The sequence below is a fragment of the Passer montanus genome, unplaced genomic scaffold, assembly GCF_014805655.1.
Source record: "Passer montanus isolate IOZ18808 unplaced genomic scaffold, ASM1480565v1 scaffold182, whole genome shotgun sequence".
Taxonomy (NCBI): domain Eukaryota; kingdom Metazoa; phylum Chordata; class Aves; order Passeriformes; family Passeridae; genus Passer; species Passer montanus.
In genome coordinates, this window is record NW_024365604.1 from 318,102 (window position 1) to 334,999 (window position 16,898).

At 33.5% G+C, this 16,898-nt stretch overlaps 1 protein-coding gene across 16 annotated transcripts in view; it reads left to right on the forward strand.

The window, feature by feature from the left end:
• Window positions 1–16,898, forward strand: part of PAM (peptidylglycine alpha-amidating monooxygenase) — a 115,422-nt gene that overhangs the window by 67,364 nt on the left and 31,160 nt on the right. For 15 of the 16 annotated variants that reach the window (XM_039705677.1, XM_039705683.1, XM_039705688.1 and 12 more), the window contains 10 exons: window positions 1,296–1,381; window positions 3,038–3,121; window positions 8,357–8,405; window positions 8,880–8,947; window positions 10,559–10,639; window positions 10,735–10,811; window positions 11,094–11,197; window positions 13,989–14,176; window positions 14,836–14,907; window positions 15,153–15,224. In XM_039705677.1, the coding sequence (XP_039561611.1) occupies window positions 1,296–1,381; window positions 3,038–3,121; window positions 8,357–8,405; window positions 8,880–8,947; window positions 10,559–10,639; window positions 10,735–10,811; window positions 11,094–11,197; window positions 13,989–14,176; window positions 14,836–14,907; window positions 15,153–15,224 (881 nt within the window). The remainder of the gene's footprint in view (window positions 1–1,295; window positions 1,382–3,037; window positions 3,122–8,356; window positions 8,406–8,879; window positions 8,948–10,558; window positions 10,640–10,734; window positions 10,812–11,093; window positions 11,198–13,988; window positions 14,177–14,835; window positions 14,908–15,152; window positions 15,225–16,898) is intronic. The other variant, XM_039705686.1, reaches the window with a different exon arrangement.

Here is a 16,898-nt window from a genome sequence, read left to right on the forward strand (position 1 = left end):
AAGTATCATTTTACGGGCAGGGATAAACAGAGCAGAGCCTGTGCCATTTCAGTTTTGAATGAAACACTTGCATAGACACCAACCTTTATCGCATCTGGCTTGAGTCTGTTGATGTAGTCTGAATAGTTTCAGGGTGAAACTTCCTAGAAGTCATACCTGTGTGTGCTGCACACCTTCTACACTCCGTGCTCAGGGCCATGGATGCTTTGCCATTGGAAAAAGGCACAAATACACCCTGTAAATAAACCTTTTCTCTAATTCAGAATAAAGAGGGAGAAGTGTATTCTAGGTGAGCGTTTGGAAAGCTCCTTAGGGTCCCGTGTTTGATTATCTATGAGTATCATCATGCAGCCTACACCCACATATAGCAGTTAATGCCTTCTTGGATGTGGTCCAGGCATATTGTGCTGTCTGTACAACTATGTCTGGCTACTGAGACTTGGTGGTGTCTCTGCCTCAGGTTTACCAGTTCTTGCAGATTTAAGGCATCTAGAATTTACCAGTCTTTGGGAGTCTTTTATTCTTCACCTTCAGTGTCACCTGCAAGGTGCTGGCTGCAGAGGCTAGGGACAACTCAAGGTCTCTGCTACTGTAAATATTTTTGACCTCTTTGTGGCCTATTAACTTGGCAAACCCTTCTTTTTTCTTTTTGTTTTCCCTTGGGTTTTTGTTTTGCATTTTTTTTATGATTTTTTTTTTTTTTGTGTGTATGTATGCGTATGTGTGTGATTTTTCTATTTTGAAAAACAAAAAATTGCGCAGTGGAATAAGAATTAACTTAAAGCAATGAGCTCGCATTAAGTACAGGGCGTGAGTGCCTTCGATCTGTGGGTTCATATACAGCTTTCTGTTACTTTTTTTTGACAATGATTTTTAAATTAATTTTAAATAACCAATTTTATGTTTTGTGGAGTTTTTTTCTGCTTTGTGCATGAGTCCTATTCTTCTGTGTAAATATTGTAATTTTGTATCACTTGAGTTAATAATGCTAGACATTTTTGTACAGTTCATTACCATAAAATATTCCTTCATTACTTCCAACACTGATTAATAGGCTGACAGGGCCCATCAGAACTGTCTAACACTGCCTAAATGCAAAGGGAGGGAAATAAAAAAAGGTGGAACATATACCAATATTTGTGAATGCAATCTACATTAAAATAACTGTGTTTAATCAGCATACATTCAAAACTTCACAGATCATGAAGTTAGTGGTTTTGCATGTAACTCACCTGCTGTTTTCTGATTTCAAAACTTTAAAAATTGTATTCCCTTTTCTTTCCTCATATTTTTAGGGACTGTGATGAAGGAACATGCAAAGATAAATCTAACATTTTGTATGCTTGGGCAAGAAATGCTCCACCCACCAGGCTGCCCAAAGGTATTGGTCCTTTAGTATGGAGTTCTTGTGTGCAGGGGCAGGGGAAGAAGGAGGACATTGAAGTAAGAAGCTGGCGTATCTGAGAACATCCTGTAATATTTTTATTATGTCTAATGGATAGAAAATGTATAAACATCAGCCTAATTAACTATGAAATATATTATGCTAGCTAATATACTTGTGGGTTTTTGTCATTCTGTTTGCTATACCATTATGGGTTTCTATAAAGGTAAAAAAGACAGAGATAAGTATAATAATATACTGTTTATTTTCTATAGCATTAATCTTGCATTTCCTACTGTATGTTACTAGAAGGTTACCATTTATGTATCTTTCAGTAGCACACAAACTATATTAAATATTTTTGTTTGTTTGGAAAAGCACAAAAAAATTCAATTGAAACATTGATATTTTCCTGTTTAAAGTATATGTTGACAATTTAATGTGTTTTCCATTTTTAATGCTTTGATGCAGTTGAGCAGCATGCTTTTATACCCATTTTCTTGTATAATAGACAACCCTACTAAATTAAATCAAAACATTTTAAGCTACTTGGAGTGGTATGTCTGGAAAACAGGGTGAAGTGCTTCTTTTTAATAATCGCTAAGGGTCTTAGAAATATCTACCATCTGTATAGCATTGATCTGAAAATATCTTGAATTCAAAGTTTGGTTCTTTTTCTTTCATCTTTTACTGCCCATTTGCATAGCCAGAGGCAGTTACACACTTGCCAACATGAATATTATTTGATTTGGTTATCAGAATGTCAAGTTTAAAAAAATTGTTAAATGGAGGATTCTATAGATGTTTTGTACTTAGAGGATTATGTACAAGTTTTGCTGTTAAACCTCAGCTATTAATGCTTTTCTTGTTGGTAAGCTGTGCAAAAATAAAAGGTTTTTAGGGAGTATTCCTAAAGATTCCTCATTTGTGTACAGAGAGGCTGAAGTCTCATTTATAAGGTGGCTTTGCCTTTTATGGTGGGATTCTCTGACCAAATACGAAGAAATTGTTTTTTCTGCTTCTTTTGAAAAATGTTCATTGTAGAATTGGTTTAGAGAAATCCCTTTTGGTGATGGTGATAATTTGCAATTTCATTATTTCAAATTATTTCAAGCTTCTCTATTGTGTTTTGTGCCTGTGCTTGCTTGTCTCATCAAGTAACCATAGCTGCATAATTTCCTCGATTTTTTTCTGCATATAATATTAATTTAAATCTAAAAATATTTTACTGCAGACCTTTTTCTCTTCTCATTCTCAATGTCTTCTTAGTAAGTTAGTGTTAATTAGTTTGTATCATGCACAGGTTGTATGAGAAATGAAAGGTCCACCAAATCCTGCGTGGATAGTAAGATTTCATTTTTATTTTGGATTTTTAAAACATCTGTATTAATGTTCTTTGATTTAGAGAGTTCTCTGCATAAAGCAGATACTTATTCATAATGAAGTTATGATCCTAGCTTTTTAGTCTGTTTGGGATCATGTGCTGGTGGTCTTCCTGGGTTTCAGGACAAAGTTCTATTCAGTGGTGTCTGAAATTTTCTACCCTTTCACTCTTAGCCAGTAAAGTGATTTGTATTTTTTTAAATTGTCAGTGATGGTGAATCATCTTACATTTTCTTTTTTCCTGAAAACAATACATTTTCCTTCTCTTAGGTGTTGGATTCAGAGTTGGAGGAGAAACGGGTAGCAGATACTTTGTTCTCCAGGTACACTATGGAGATGTTAGTGCATTTAGAGGTATGCATTTTGGAAATTTGCTCTGTAAGTTGTATCACCTACATCATCAAAAATATTTACCTGTAGAAAATATTTTTTCTGTTAATGCCCTTTGCAAAGATCAGTGGGCATCTTTGGAATACCATTTCTGTATTAATTTGACTTCATAAACTTAATGTATCTCTGTAAATATCTGAAAGGTGGAAACCATTTTTTTCTTCAAAAATTGTGGAGCAAATGAAATAAAGTAATCAAGAAATAGATTAACAATTTCACATTTAGGGAGAAACTTGGGGTTTCCATATATAATTCAGTGGTTTGTTTAATGAAGTTGAAACAAATAGGTGTAAACACACTTAACGTGTCATCTTACTTGAGCAGATTGTGAACTGATAATATTCACTAGCTAATCAGTCACAATTACAAGAAAATTCCCATTAGGTTATTCCTGAAATTTAAAAACACTTGTGAAACTAGTTGAAAATTATGCATTGAATATCTTTGAACACTACTGTGAAGGTTTGGCACATTTCATTATATATTTTTATTATATTTTATTTTCTTTACTTTTTTAAAAGCCAAAATTACTGTGGAGTTCTGCCTGATAGTGGATGCAAGTAAACAAGTAAAAAAGTGTTGGAAATTTGTCTGCCTTTTTATATAGTCATAAGTGTTTCGAGTTCAGATTCAAATTAAAGTATATCTAGCCATCTTTAGGTCTGTAAAGGGACCCAGTCAGCTTTGAACTTGGGCTGTAGGGATATGCAGTGCAGTTGTAATCCTGGTCTTATTTTATTATTCTATGTAAGCACCTTTGAATCTGAATTTTAAAAAATATTGTATTTTTCTAATGCCTAGAATGTTGGGGTTTTTTTCCTTTGTATAACAAAGACTAATGTTGTTTGTAATCTGCCATATTATTACCTTAGTCCTTTCCAGCACATTATAAGAATATAATTGTTATCCCCAAGAATCAAAGTGTTTAGAAGTTGTCAATGATAAGATCTTTTAGCTATTCTGAAATGGAAAGTTTTCACATTCTGTCATTTTGTATGTGTGCATCTGTTGCATTTTTTGAAGCAATTTATAATTTTTTGTCAATATGTTCAGGCCAAATTTCTGAGGAAGTCTTTCATCTTCATTTGATGAAAAAAAAGCTTTGGCTTTTTTTTTTTTTCATTCCCTTTCTTGTTCTCTCTCTTGTTTTTGCACAATGAACAATGCTTTCTTGCATTCTCAGCTTCTTCTTTTAACCCCAGCTTTTCACTGAGAGTAGATTTATTTCTCCCTGCTATCACGCTCTGCAAGCATTGTGTTGCCCACATTGCATATAATGACATATAATTTCTAAGTGGGGTGTAGGGTTCTTAATATTGTCTTAGGGTTTGGTTTTTTTGGCTGGGGAGAGTAATTAGTTATGGCCACCAAGCTAGTAGATGTCTTAAAAAGATGTGTTTCCTCCTAAGAATGTGAGTTGTATTTTGTCATTTGAACATTACTCTTGAATGTTATTCTGAGCATTAGATTTGTGTGCTTCTCTTTGACATTCATGAATATGAATGAATATTCCAGGGTCTTGAATAAAATCAGCCTTTCATATTCACAGAGATGCATGGCTATGATACATTTTTATATCCTTTTAGCAAATCAGTCATCTGTGACCTTTATGAGGTCTTCATCTGTTAAAAAATTTATATTGAACCAGGATCAACAATTGCCTCCTTTCTGTCTGGAAAGTAAGTTGTGAAAATGTCACTGGGGAGTCTATGTTTGCATTTTGTTTTTCACAAACTGAGTAAGTTTCATTCCAGATTTCACACTAGACTTCTAAAAATAAATTTTTATGAATTGATACTGGATGAGTGAACAGATCGGCAAGTACAAGCACCTTAATTTACATGAAAAAAAACAAACTAAGGTAGTTTTATGTATCCAATATTAGATACCAATATTAAATGCAGTATTATTTGTCTCATTCTGTATTAGGATCTCACGTTCATTTTTTTGTGCTGCATGTCTTTGCTCAATAAATATAACTTGTACAGAATTACTTTCCCATGGGCATTAGCTTTGGAATTGACTTGCTCAGGGGTTGTGCTCACCTTTGAGGCTACTTCTTACCTTTAATGAAGCAAAGCCAATTCTGAGACAGTATGTGGAAATTCCGGTGCAAATCAATGGCTGACTTTGAAATAACAAGGGGTTTTCATAAAATGTGCCACTCTGTTGCAGTGGAAATTTGTAAGTATTCTAGTCACCATGAATGAGTGCTATACTGTTCCTATGAAATACTAGAAACAGAGCAGTGAAGAAGTTGAATAAATAGTTTGAGCAGAGTGTTCAGTAATATATAATCTCCATTCTCAGAGTGCAAAGAAATTAGGTTTTGAAGAGTGTTTGTTGTTATGAGTAAAAAACCCATACAATTTTAAGTGTCTAGGAAGTCCTAGAAGTCTCAATGTCTGTGGCAGATTACCATGCATATAATTGATGAGTTAAGGACTGTGGATCTGGATAGACAGATTAGCAGAAAGCCTATCAGGCTTCCTTCAGAAGTCTTAGCAAAATCAGTTTACAGAAGGAGAGTGTTTCTCTTTAGCATAATTTGCCTTCACATCAGGTGTGAGCATTTAATTTGAAAAACTGTTGAGTATTTATAGTATTTGAGATATTTCTCCTAGAAAACATTTAAACATTTATTGGCAGTTAAACTTTGAATGATCATTTTAATATTGTCATACACAATTTTTTGTAAAAATTATGTCCTTAAAATCTGAAGCTAGTGTAACATGCACCATTGGCTGTGTTTGGTATGGGTAAATAAAGACAGGGAATATTTAATATGATTATGTTATACTTGCACAGAACACAAAAGGCAGAGCAGAACTTGTCAGCATTATTCAGTGAAGTGTTCAAAGCTTTGAGTGTTTGAAAGAGGTGAACTGAAGGAAGAAGAAGCAGATCAGTTCCAGCATGACTCTATAGTTGATGGAAAAACATTTAGTTCAGTTATGGCTAAGTATAACTACAAACAGAATTATAAAGCACTGTAGGAATTCCTGAAAGATTTAGACTAATGTATCTATCCATTATGCTTAACGCAGCACTGCAGATCAGATACTTGTGACGGAAGTTCATTTGTGCTTCTCATGATAATGATTTAGATGATTGCTATATATAGTAACAATTGTAAAAATTAGTAGCAACTTTCCAACTATCTTCAGTTCATTTTGAAATTGCTTTCTTTGGATGAAAATGCAATCAGCATTTTTTCCATGTTCTGAAAATTCAAATTGTGTCAAAATACTTTAATATTACCAAACAGAAATAATATTTGAGGGTTTTTTCCCCCTCCTCCTATGGTGCTACTTTTATGGCTGTGACCTAGTAAGGGCTAAATTGTTCAAATATGAAATCAGTTTGATGGCTTGGGGATAATTTTGCAGCTGTTTTCAAAAGATAGAATGGTGATGTTTTCAATTAAAATTCCAAAACTGAGAGACACAAAATAACTGATTGCATTTTAAAATTTTATATTTCATTACTTTAAGTAATAATGTTCTGAGAGGGAGCATGCATTTTCCAATTTCCATTGAAATTCATGTAGTGCAGAGTTCTAACAATATTAAACTTACAAAAACGGAGTTCTGGAGCATCACCTGTTCTACATAAATAAGAAAAAAATCAGTTTAAAATTAGGAGGGTGGGGCAGAAGAGACTTTATAAAGACCTTGGTAGCAAACACTGGGATTGGAAGTGAAGCTGCCTGCAGGGAAGAAGATTAACAGTATATACATATATTGAACTTCTTCTAAAACCATTGAAAAGGAGTGTAATTTCTCTTTCTCTTGAATGTTTTCTTACCATTCCCCTTCTTTTGTCCTAATAACTTAGTCTTTTTGGCATTTTTTGATTCTTGATTTAGTAGTCGTGATTCTTGTAAGTAATCTTGATGAAAGAGCTACTGTTCTTACTTTTCTGTGTACAATGAAGACTTAGATTTTTTGTTGCTATTTGTAAAGGTGCAACTGTGGTATCATGATTCAGACTTTTAAATCCAAAAGTGTTTATTGAGATGCACAGAGCTAAAGTAACTAAGAATTTGTAGAAGCCATGATAATGGCATTATGAGAACGCAGTGCAATTGTATTAGGAGCTATTTCAATTGAATAACACATAATTAATTTATAGATCTACTTTGTGAACATAGTGAAAACAAATTCTTATAAATTTTACTATCGGTGATGGTGAAAAGCAAACTGAGTATTATCCCTTATTAATGACATGTGGGGTGATTGAAATAGCTAATGTGTGAAAAGCTGAACTGACAGTTTTTAATCTGTCAGTTTTCCATGTGTTGTCCCACTTTGGCCATTATCCTTTTTTCTGTTCAAATGCACTACTTTTTCCGTTTGGAATCTGGCTATTGATAGGAGGAAAAATTCTCAGAAATTACCGCTTGTTACTGTAGATACTCTGATATCTTTCTTACCCGAAACATATATGGTTGGGTAATATTTTTTCAGAATGTTCTGTTTACTTGCTTTGGAGACAGATCCATCTTATAACTACAGCTATTATTGTATAAACATTAGAAAAAGAAACTTGCTTAAAAAGGAGCAAAGATTGAACTCCCAGATGGCCAACTATAATTTAGTAACTGTCAAGATGACTGGGTCTTCAAATTAAAATGTTGAACATATCAGCTAATGATGATACAGCACACTAACAAATGAATTAGCTATTTTTACTCACCTTCAAGATATCCAGTTTTAAGTAGAATTGCTGTCTGTATTGGTATATCAAGTTCACCTGCTGACTTTCATTACAAGGATTTCTGGCAGCTGCGTTATTAATGTTTAAAATTATTGCTTCTCACAAGCCTTTAATTTTTCTAACTTCGATCAAAATATAAATTAGTTTGAAACAAAACTACTTTTGCTACTAGTGTAAATATGATGCTGTTTCATTTCCCAAATGCTAGTTCATTAACATCTAAATTTTCTACAGTAGTTTTCATCCACCAAAGTTTTTCTTTCTATTAGGATTTCTACAAATGCAGTACTGAGATGATCAGGTTTGTGCAAATTTCAGTAGTATTTCCACAGTATAACAATTTTACTGCACACAGTAAGATTAAGACTTGTTCTGTTTTCTGTTATTTTTTACACAGCAGAAAAATCTTGTTAATATGTAGTAATTTGCATGGATGCATGGATTCAGTTACTAATGATTAAACTTTTACAATTTGTACAGATAAACACAAGGACTGCTCTGGTGTAACTTTACATCTGACACATCAAAAGTGAGTATTTTTAAAAATGTTTACCTATTTTTTATTGGAATAGAAATTGTGGATTCCATTGAAAACATTTGAAATAAGAATAATACATACTTCACAATATTAAGAATTACAAAGTCATGTCATCTGCTGGCAAAAAATTTCATTTCTGCTAAGAAATTTGAAACAGCTGTGCTAAGAGTACTGGGTTAATACAGTTTAAGAGCTTCATATTTAGTATTCTGGGATGAGAACGGCAATTATGCAGATGATAGCTTTGTCCTATTTCACATACATTGCAGAAAATGCTTTAGAAATGGTAGCAAAAAAGAGAGGGAGAGAGGAACTGCTGTGAAACAGCTTCGTTTTTAGGAGACCTGTTTCAGATGTAATCCAGTGTTTAGAAATTAGTGGTATCAAATGGTATTGGATATGAAGTCACTTGCAGTTATATTTTACAGAGGACTTGTTTACCAGAGCTTGGATTTTCCATTGCAGGCAGCCTTTGATTGCAGGAATGTATCTTATGATGTCTGTGAACACGGTCATACCACCAGGCAAGAAAGGTGAGTTATCATTTTGCAAAGTGATTATATAATTTCAACATCTGATCTATTATTGTTGCTTATTGTGGAAGAAAATTTGACAGAGGTTTGCTGATATGTAAATGGACAAATTATTTATTTGACTGATTGAACAAATGAGGAAAAAAATAGTTATGTTTTAGATTGTATCCTGTTTCCCTATGACTAAATCAGTAAAGGTAATCAATGCTGTATGAACACGTGTAGAAATAATAATGAGTATTTCTTTAATTTATTTTCATCTTATATTTTATTAAACATGCCCTATCTTTTTTCTAATTCCTCCTCTCACCTCTGAAAAGCCATGAACTGCTTTGGACTCTTCTTCATATGTTATTCATGACTTTTGTGATTCTACTAAGAATTCAGTTTTAAGAAATTAATTTCTACCAGTAAGGAGCTGCTATTTAAGAATTGTATTCCCATGTTGGGAGTAAAGGTCCTAGGCAGTTAAAAGGTCAAAATGCTAAAAAAACCAAACAACAAAACAAACAAAAAACCCACCTGTAATAAAAAGTTTCTAAGCTATTTCTGTTCAGAATCCTGAATTTTATCTAATCCTCAGCTTGGAAACTTCCCTATCCTTTCTATGGCTAACATGGGATGTACTGTTTAAAGGAAGTTGGACACTGACTGTACTCTGCTATACCAAATTTTTAAGGAGATAATCAAGAGCACCATAATGAGCTGCCTAAATACGATGAGGTGGTCAAATGCTCAGCTGACTCTAGCTGTTTAGTGAATTGAGCAACTTGAAACATTTTTAAATTTGAACTGAAATTAAAAATATTTTGCTCTCCAGTATGAAAACCCCACCAAATTAATCCTACACTATTCCCAAGAATATTTGATCAGTGTAGGAATTTAATTTTTCACCTGGAAGGGTGAGGGAAAAGGGCAGACAAACAGTTCTGTAGTTGCTAATAACTTCCTTCTCATGTTCAGTTGGATTTACAGCTCTTAAGTGGAGCGTGAAATTTGTTAAAACAGGAAGTGTGGTGATATCTCTCAGAAAGGCATCAGGATTTTTCTGTAGGCTGTTCCTTAGGTACTGTTACTGCACCTAACACAAGTATTACCCTGTAAACATTTTAGAACATTTCTGTGATAAAGTCTCTTGTCTAAATCTAAATTAGGTCTGGGCCTTTATAATCAAGACTTCATTGTAAATTGTATTAGTTTAGAATTACATCAGTTTATGTTAATTTTCCCCCGAGTAGATTATTTACCATAGCTATGTTTATTTTAAGCAATCCTCAACATAGTCTGTAAGTAAATGTATTTCTTTATTTTGCTAAATAGTACTACACTGAAAGAAGTTCTGGCTTTCAGCCAGAGAGATTTTATATATGTGTGAGCAGATTAAGTAATTTTCAAATAACCTGGACTATATTTTATTAGTTTTTCTTTGCAGATGTCTTGAGATGGACACTGCAGAAATATAAAATACTATTTATTATCTTTTGAAATCATCTGTTGTCCATTGTACATATGCTTTTTGTAAACCATGCTGAATGAAGTACAGTAATTCAACTTTTCTCTGTTTGATAAATTATCTGTTTGTCATTGTTTATTGCCATCATATTTTCACAGTGGTTGATGCAGACGTTGCCTGCCATTACAAAAGGTCTCCAATGCACCTTTTTGCCTACAGAGTTCACACACACAGACTAGGTAAGAATAACATAGGAATATCAAATACCTAACAGAAAAACTTCGCAACATATTTTTTAAGTATACCTCACTTCTCATGTATATTGATCTTATAGGTAAAGTAGTGAGTGGATACAGAGTGAGAAATGGTCAATGGACATTGATTGGTAGGCAGAGTCCACAACTACCACAGGTTGGTTGGGTTCTTTTTAGTTCTGAATGTGAATTTTAATTGTCTTTGTTTCAAACTGAGCAACTGAATTGGAAATCACATGTCCACAGATTTGCATCATGGTGTTTCCAGTGGTTATGTGCTGTTGTGTTCCTGGAAGTGAATATTACCAAGTGTTACCACAATTAGATTATGATGCAAAAGTCATTTCGGATATGTAGTACCATCCTTCTCATCAGTGTCTATTAACAGAGAGAATATGAAGCACTTTCACTGATTGTCATGAATCATCCTCTTTTTCAGGCATTCTACCCTGTGAAATATCCAATAGACATTAGCTATGATGATATCCTAGCAGCCAGATGTGTGTTCAGTGGGGAAGGCAGAACTACAGAGACACATATAGGGTAAATTTTATCTATTCACTCCATCTCAGAGCCCGTTTTACCAGGGTGTTGGTTATATGCAGAAATGTTTTTGTTTCATATCTTCTTCCAAAATAATTCTAAGAAACAGTTTCTGCCAGGATGTTTTGTTATGCTGTCTGATCTACTTATGATTTATCTCTGCACAATGTTCATTGACGTTACTTACATGAATATTCGCTTTGCTGAAGTGTTCAGAACACTTCTAAAGCGAAGCTGTACTGCCAGACAACTTAGTCAGATATTGGACTGATATGTTCTTAGAGAAGGATTCAGAATTCAATCCTAGAAAATACATTTCTTAATCAGGTGACAATATTAACTGTTTATAGTGAAATAATAAAGCTTCACAGTTCTCTGCACTGTTTCAAAACTAGAATGTATAGAAGCTTATAAAATTCTAATATTTTGACCTATTGCAAAATCTAGCCTTAAAAAATCTGGACCAATACTGAAATTACCTTTTTTCAGTATAAAAATGTACAGGCTTTTATGAAAAACACTCAAACCAGAAATTACTAATAACAAAAAATAGGAAAATCTGAACTGTATTAGTCACTGATGGTATTCAGCTGCAGGTGACAGACACAGCCCTGTAAGATCAAGTGACAAAACCAGCTGTAAAAATACATATAATATTAATACTCTCTTAGCTGTGGTTCTTTGAACTGTAACTGAATGCATATGTAGAGAAACAAAAATAACATGTGGAAATCTCTCCATTCTGGGAGTGTGCGCTGCAGCATTCCAAGGAAAGAGATTTTTATGCATTGTGCACCCTAAGCTTGCATCTCAGTGGGGGGTTAAAGATTCAACATGGATTTATCACCTTCCAGTGGGCAGTTAAGATAGTGATGTGCAACAGTTGGAAAAAATGAATTGAGAAGAGGTTTTTACAAATAACATGACACAATTAAAACCTTAATTTAGCTGCTGACTTTTTTTCACAAGTTCAAAACATTTCTGTCATGTTTCTGTAACTTTCCCAAGTAGTTCCTATTTGTTGAATAATCCTTACAGTTTAAGAAACAGTCTTAGAAAATTATGGTATTTTCTTTCAATGTACTAGTATGCTTTCAGTGGGGAAGCACTCTCTCTGTCCTTTTCATTACAGTAATTGTTACTATTATAATTATTATTTTGCTATATTTATTATTATGTGTTTGCACTATAATATATGAATGTGTATGGTATGAGTCATGCCCTATTATTAGTATTTTATTTTTAGTATTACTATTATTTATTTATTAATAAGTAATATTTAGTATTATTATATTTTACCAGAAGTTTTGCTTTGTCCCACTCTGAGGAGGGCAGGAGTGGGGGCAGTGAGTGGCAGTACTTAACTGCCACCTGAAATTAAACCACTAAAAATGCTTAGATACAATAGCATGTCAGGTGAACCACAGTTTGTGTAATTTCCACATCCCATTTTCTACTGGAGTTTTAAAGAGGAAGCAATCATAGTGATCGATATTGGAGGTTCAGCTGTGAAGTTTATGCTTTCTAAAAGCTTAAGCAGTGCTTGCTGAGTTTTGTAGTCTCCAAGGGATACCAAAATTCCAATGCACAGAAAAATAACCAATTCCCCTTTTGAAACACTCCCTTCTGTGTTTCTCTTTCTCCCCTCTGGCTTGTGTTATTATTGTTGCTATGGTAAATAAATGAATGCTGCAGAATGGTACTGGAGAAGGCAGCGCTGATGTCTTTTTGCAAACAGCTAATAGAACACCTCTGTATTTTTTTAATGAGTGTAGGCTTACTGTTTAATTGTGAAAACTAATTAAAAATCTTGATGTAAACCCCTATATGAATTTCTGTTAAGAAGTCCTTGCTTATTAACTTTCAGGATTGTGGCTCTAAACAAAAGGTACAAACCTATATTGCAGAGGAAGAATCAGACCACAGTTATAAAGAGGCTACATATGCTCTGCTTCACAAAGTAATATTTTTCAGAAAAGAAATCTTACTTGTGTCAGCTGTTTTTTCTATTGAAGACAGAATTATGTAGAGAAGGGCCACTTCTGTTTCAAGTACATGCACAACATTTATCAAAGAGCTGAATTTTGCTAGTGTTTTATCATTCCCCTTGCACTCATTGTTACAGAAGCTTACAAACAAGTTATTCCCAAGATGACAGTGCTCTACTCTCTTTAAGAGAAACGTATGGTAGCTTAATATGTAATAAAAATAAATTTTGCGGTATTAGAACCAGTGTAATTGGACAGTAAATGAATACACTTGATGAGGAAAGGGGGAAGATCTGTCAAATAGCTGCTGAAATTAAACATGTATATTATTTGCAACAATTTCAAATTACATTCGTCCCAGATTTGTGGAAAAGTGATTTGTAATGTAATGAATGATACAGCTCTGTCATATTTAATCAGAACGTATGCCCAGTTGATAACACAATGGGAACTGTGTGGAGTATGCTGGAGAAATTAGAAGGAAGACCAGTTTAAATAGGCGATGCAATTTTCTGTGAAATCAAAAGCAAATTACTAGGAGGTTCTGAGATATGTGGGGTCTTTTATCTGAAGCAGATGTGGTTGTGCTTATCCTGCTGCGTTTGTCCACACTGCTTTTCTCCACTATAAACCAAAAGAAATTTCTGATATTCACTGCAATGCAGATATTGCATGCTTTGGTTTGGGACATGTAAACATTTGATTGCAGTATTTCAGTGTCCTGTTAAATAAGTTGGATGAATTAAATAATAGCTATTCAGCTCTTTATTTTCTAAGTGCCACATCTTTTCTGTACTGTGTAGGGGTACTGCCAATGATGAAATGTGCAACTTTTACATCATGTACTACATGGAAGCCAAGCATGCTGTCTCATATATGACCTGCACGCAGAACACAAACCCTGAAATGTTCAGAAATATTCCACAGGAGGCAAATATTCCTATTCCAGTCAAGTCTGATGTGAAGAAGATGATGCATGGACATCATGAAGGTAAAAACCACTTGTAATCCATTTTATTTGCGCCATCTTATGCCCCCTGATGTATATCTCTGTGTTATGTTAGTATGCAAAACTTTCATGAAGAGGTAATGCAGTTCTGCATAAAATTCAAATTGCTAATTAAAGCATCATGGGATTCTGCTGTTGGTTTTGGTGGAAATGTCTGCTATAGTCTTTTGTCTGTTTCTTTCTCATGTTGTCTTCCAATTTCTAACATATTTTTACAGTTGTGTGGCCTGTGTGCCCTAAAGACTGGCTTCTTTTTCAATGCCAAACTTTATATTAACAGTAATGTTTGTCTTCTGTCTCTTTCCTACAAAAGTGAATCATAACATTGCCCTAGTTTTCTAGATCCCACTGCTGTGTTTTGAAAGAATTCAAATTTTTACATTGAACAGTTGTAGGCATATAAATTTCAATAACAGTATTATCCAGAGGTAATCTGACTGATGTGTCTGTGTAGCAAGTACAAGTTTTTTGTTTTTATTTATTTAACTTTTTTATTTAACTTTTTTACTGCTGTATTATGTGGTATGACTACTATGATAAAAATACCACATATTTGATTCAGAAGGGCATTTTTTCCTCAGTAGGGTGGTAATTCCCTTCACATGCAGAGGTTAACATCATACTCTAAATCCATTTTTCAGAACCCAAGGATAGTGATACAAGTTCTTTGCTGCAGCAGGACAGAAAAGAAGAGGGAGAGATTTTGGATCAGGGTATGTACTTGCTTATTTCTATGTACATTTTTTATGTCTGTATTTTATTTCTACTTCTATCTTCTAATATAATTCTTATTATTTTTTATTCTGGTTGTTTTAGTGCTGTGTTGTCGATACAACTACTGTTTATATATATAAAAACACCAAATGTTCATTTCCAAAGGGTGTTTTTCCACAAGAGGTGGGTACTCAATTTCATTCACATCCAAAGGCTAACATCATATCCTAAATCCATTTTTTAGAAACCAAGGATAGTGATGCAAGTTATTTGCTGCAGCAGGCCAAAAAAGAAGATGCAGAGATTTTGGATCAGGGTATGTGCTTGTTTATTTCTATGTCAAGTAAAAGACTCATTAATGTAAAATACATAAATCATTTAATGATTTATGAAGCTTTTAATTTGTTTATCTTTAATTGATGCAATTTGCAATGTTCTGTAAAGCTAATAGGGTTGCATGCTATATAAGAGATGATAAAAATAATTAGTTACCACTGATCTCTAGCTTTTTAGGTAAAATTTATTAGTGCATTTTAATCTCATAATGTTTTCCTGTTCTTTGTTTAATTTGCTGACAAAAGTTGTGATTTATTTGTATGTGCATGTATTCTGTATTTAACTGTTTTCTATTAACTCTTCATTGATTTCGCAGTTTGTATTACCATGTGTGTATTAGGGAATAATGTTCTTATGCTTCAGTATTTGCTGTACATGCAAATATGGAGTTGAAGTTGAGTGCAGCTGTTTAATACTCTATTTTTGCTATATTTCCATATATATATGCTTTACAACTCACGTAGAAATGTGTATAGTACTTAGCTGGAGGAAAAAAGTCTATGATTGCTGTAAAGATTTAAAAAATACTCAGATTATTTATGTTTCAGAAGTATGTTAGACTCTACTTCTAAGTTCTTGTGAGTCATATACTGTTAGATTAAAATTGCTTTAGTATCAGGATTTTTCTTTAGACTAAGGGGAAGACCTCATCAGTTACAGATTCATACAGTTTCCATTGAACACTGTTGAGGTTCAAGGACTAAATTAGAGCACACTTACTTTTGCCTTTCAGAAGAGCAAAGATTGGACAGTGTTTAGAATTTTTGATAACAACTCCAAAAGAGCCTAGATTTTTTATGTACTCTGCCATTTCTTAGAGTTAAATAATCAAGCTTTAGTTACATAAAATCAGCTTCTGGAGTGTGAAGCTGTTTTGAATGAAAGAACTTCAAACTATTAGAAACAGTATTCACAGTGGGATATCTGATACTTATCTAAGTCAATTCAAGATGTATTTTTTAAGAAAGAAAAGCAATTCAGTTTTTTTAATCCTGTTTCAGAGCAGAATGAACTATCTGCTTACAAATTTATGTTGAAATTCACGCTGACAATCTGGTTTAGCCTTGCGTTACCATTAAGTGCATTAGCATTTGATCAAGGCTCTTGTTATATATGTGTTATATTGAATTCAGTAGTATTTGAAAAAAAGTGTTGATGAACGTCCTGCTGTTAAAATATTTTTCATTTGTTTTTGAAACATATTTTGAAGACATTTCCACAATGCAGTTTGGTTTGCTGAGAGCACTAGTTAATATACGTCATCATCTAACCTGTTTCTATGGAAACACACAATTTTTTATTCATTTGAAATTACTTGGGTTCATTATGTGAAATACCAAAACACAGTAGTTGCTGTGAATTTGATTTCCTGTTTTTAATGGTTAGATTAAGATAAATTTCCCCATGATTTACAGGAACATGTCTTCAATTTTATATTGATACAGCTCTAACTTCAGTTGAATTATGTCTAAGTAAGCAAAACAACAGGAAAAAACAGTTCGGCTTTGATCTTATTTTTGTCTTCAAAGAGGGAAAGTTGAGTGGCTGGCTTAGAAAGTAGGTTTTGGTTCTGCAAGTGCTCTCCAGATAGGCTGGGGAAACCAGGAGCTGAAAATGGTCTGCAGAATGTGCCTGTAAAAATGACATAGAAATT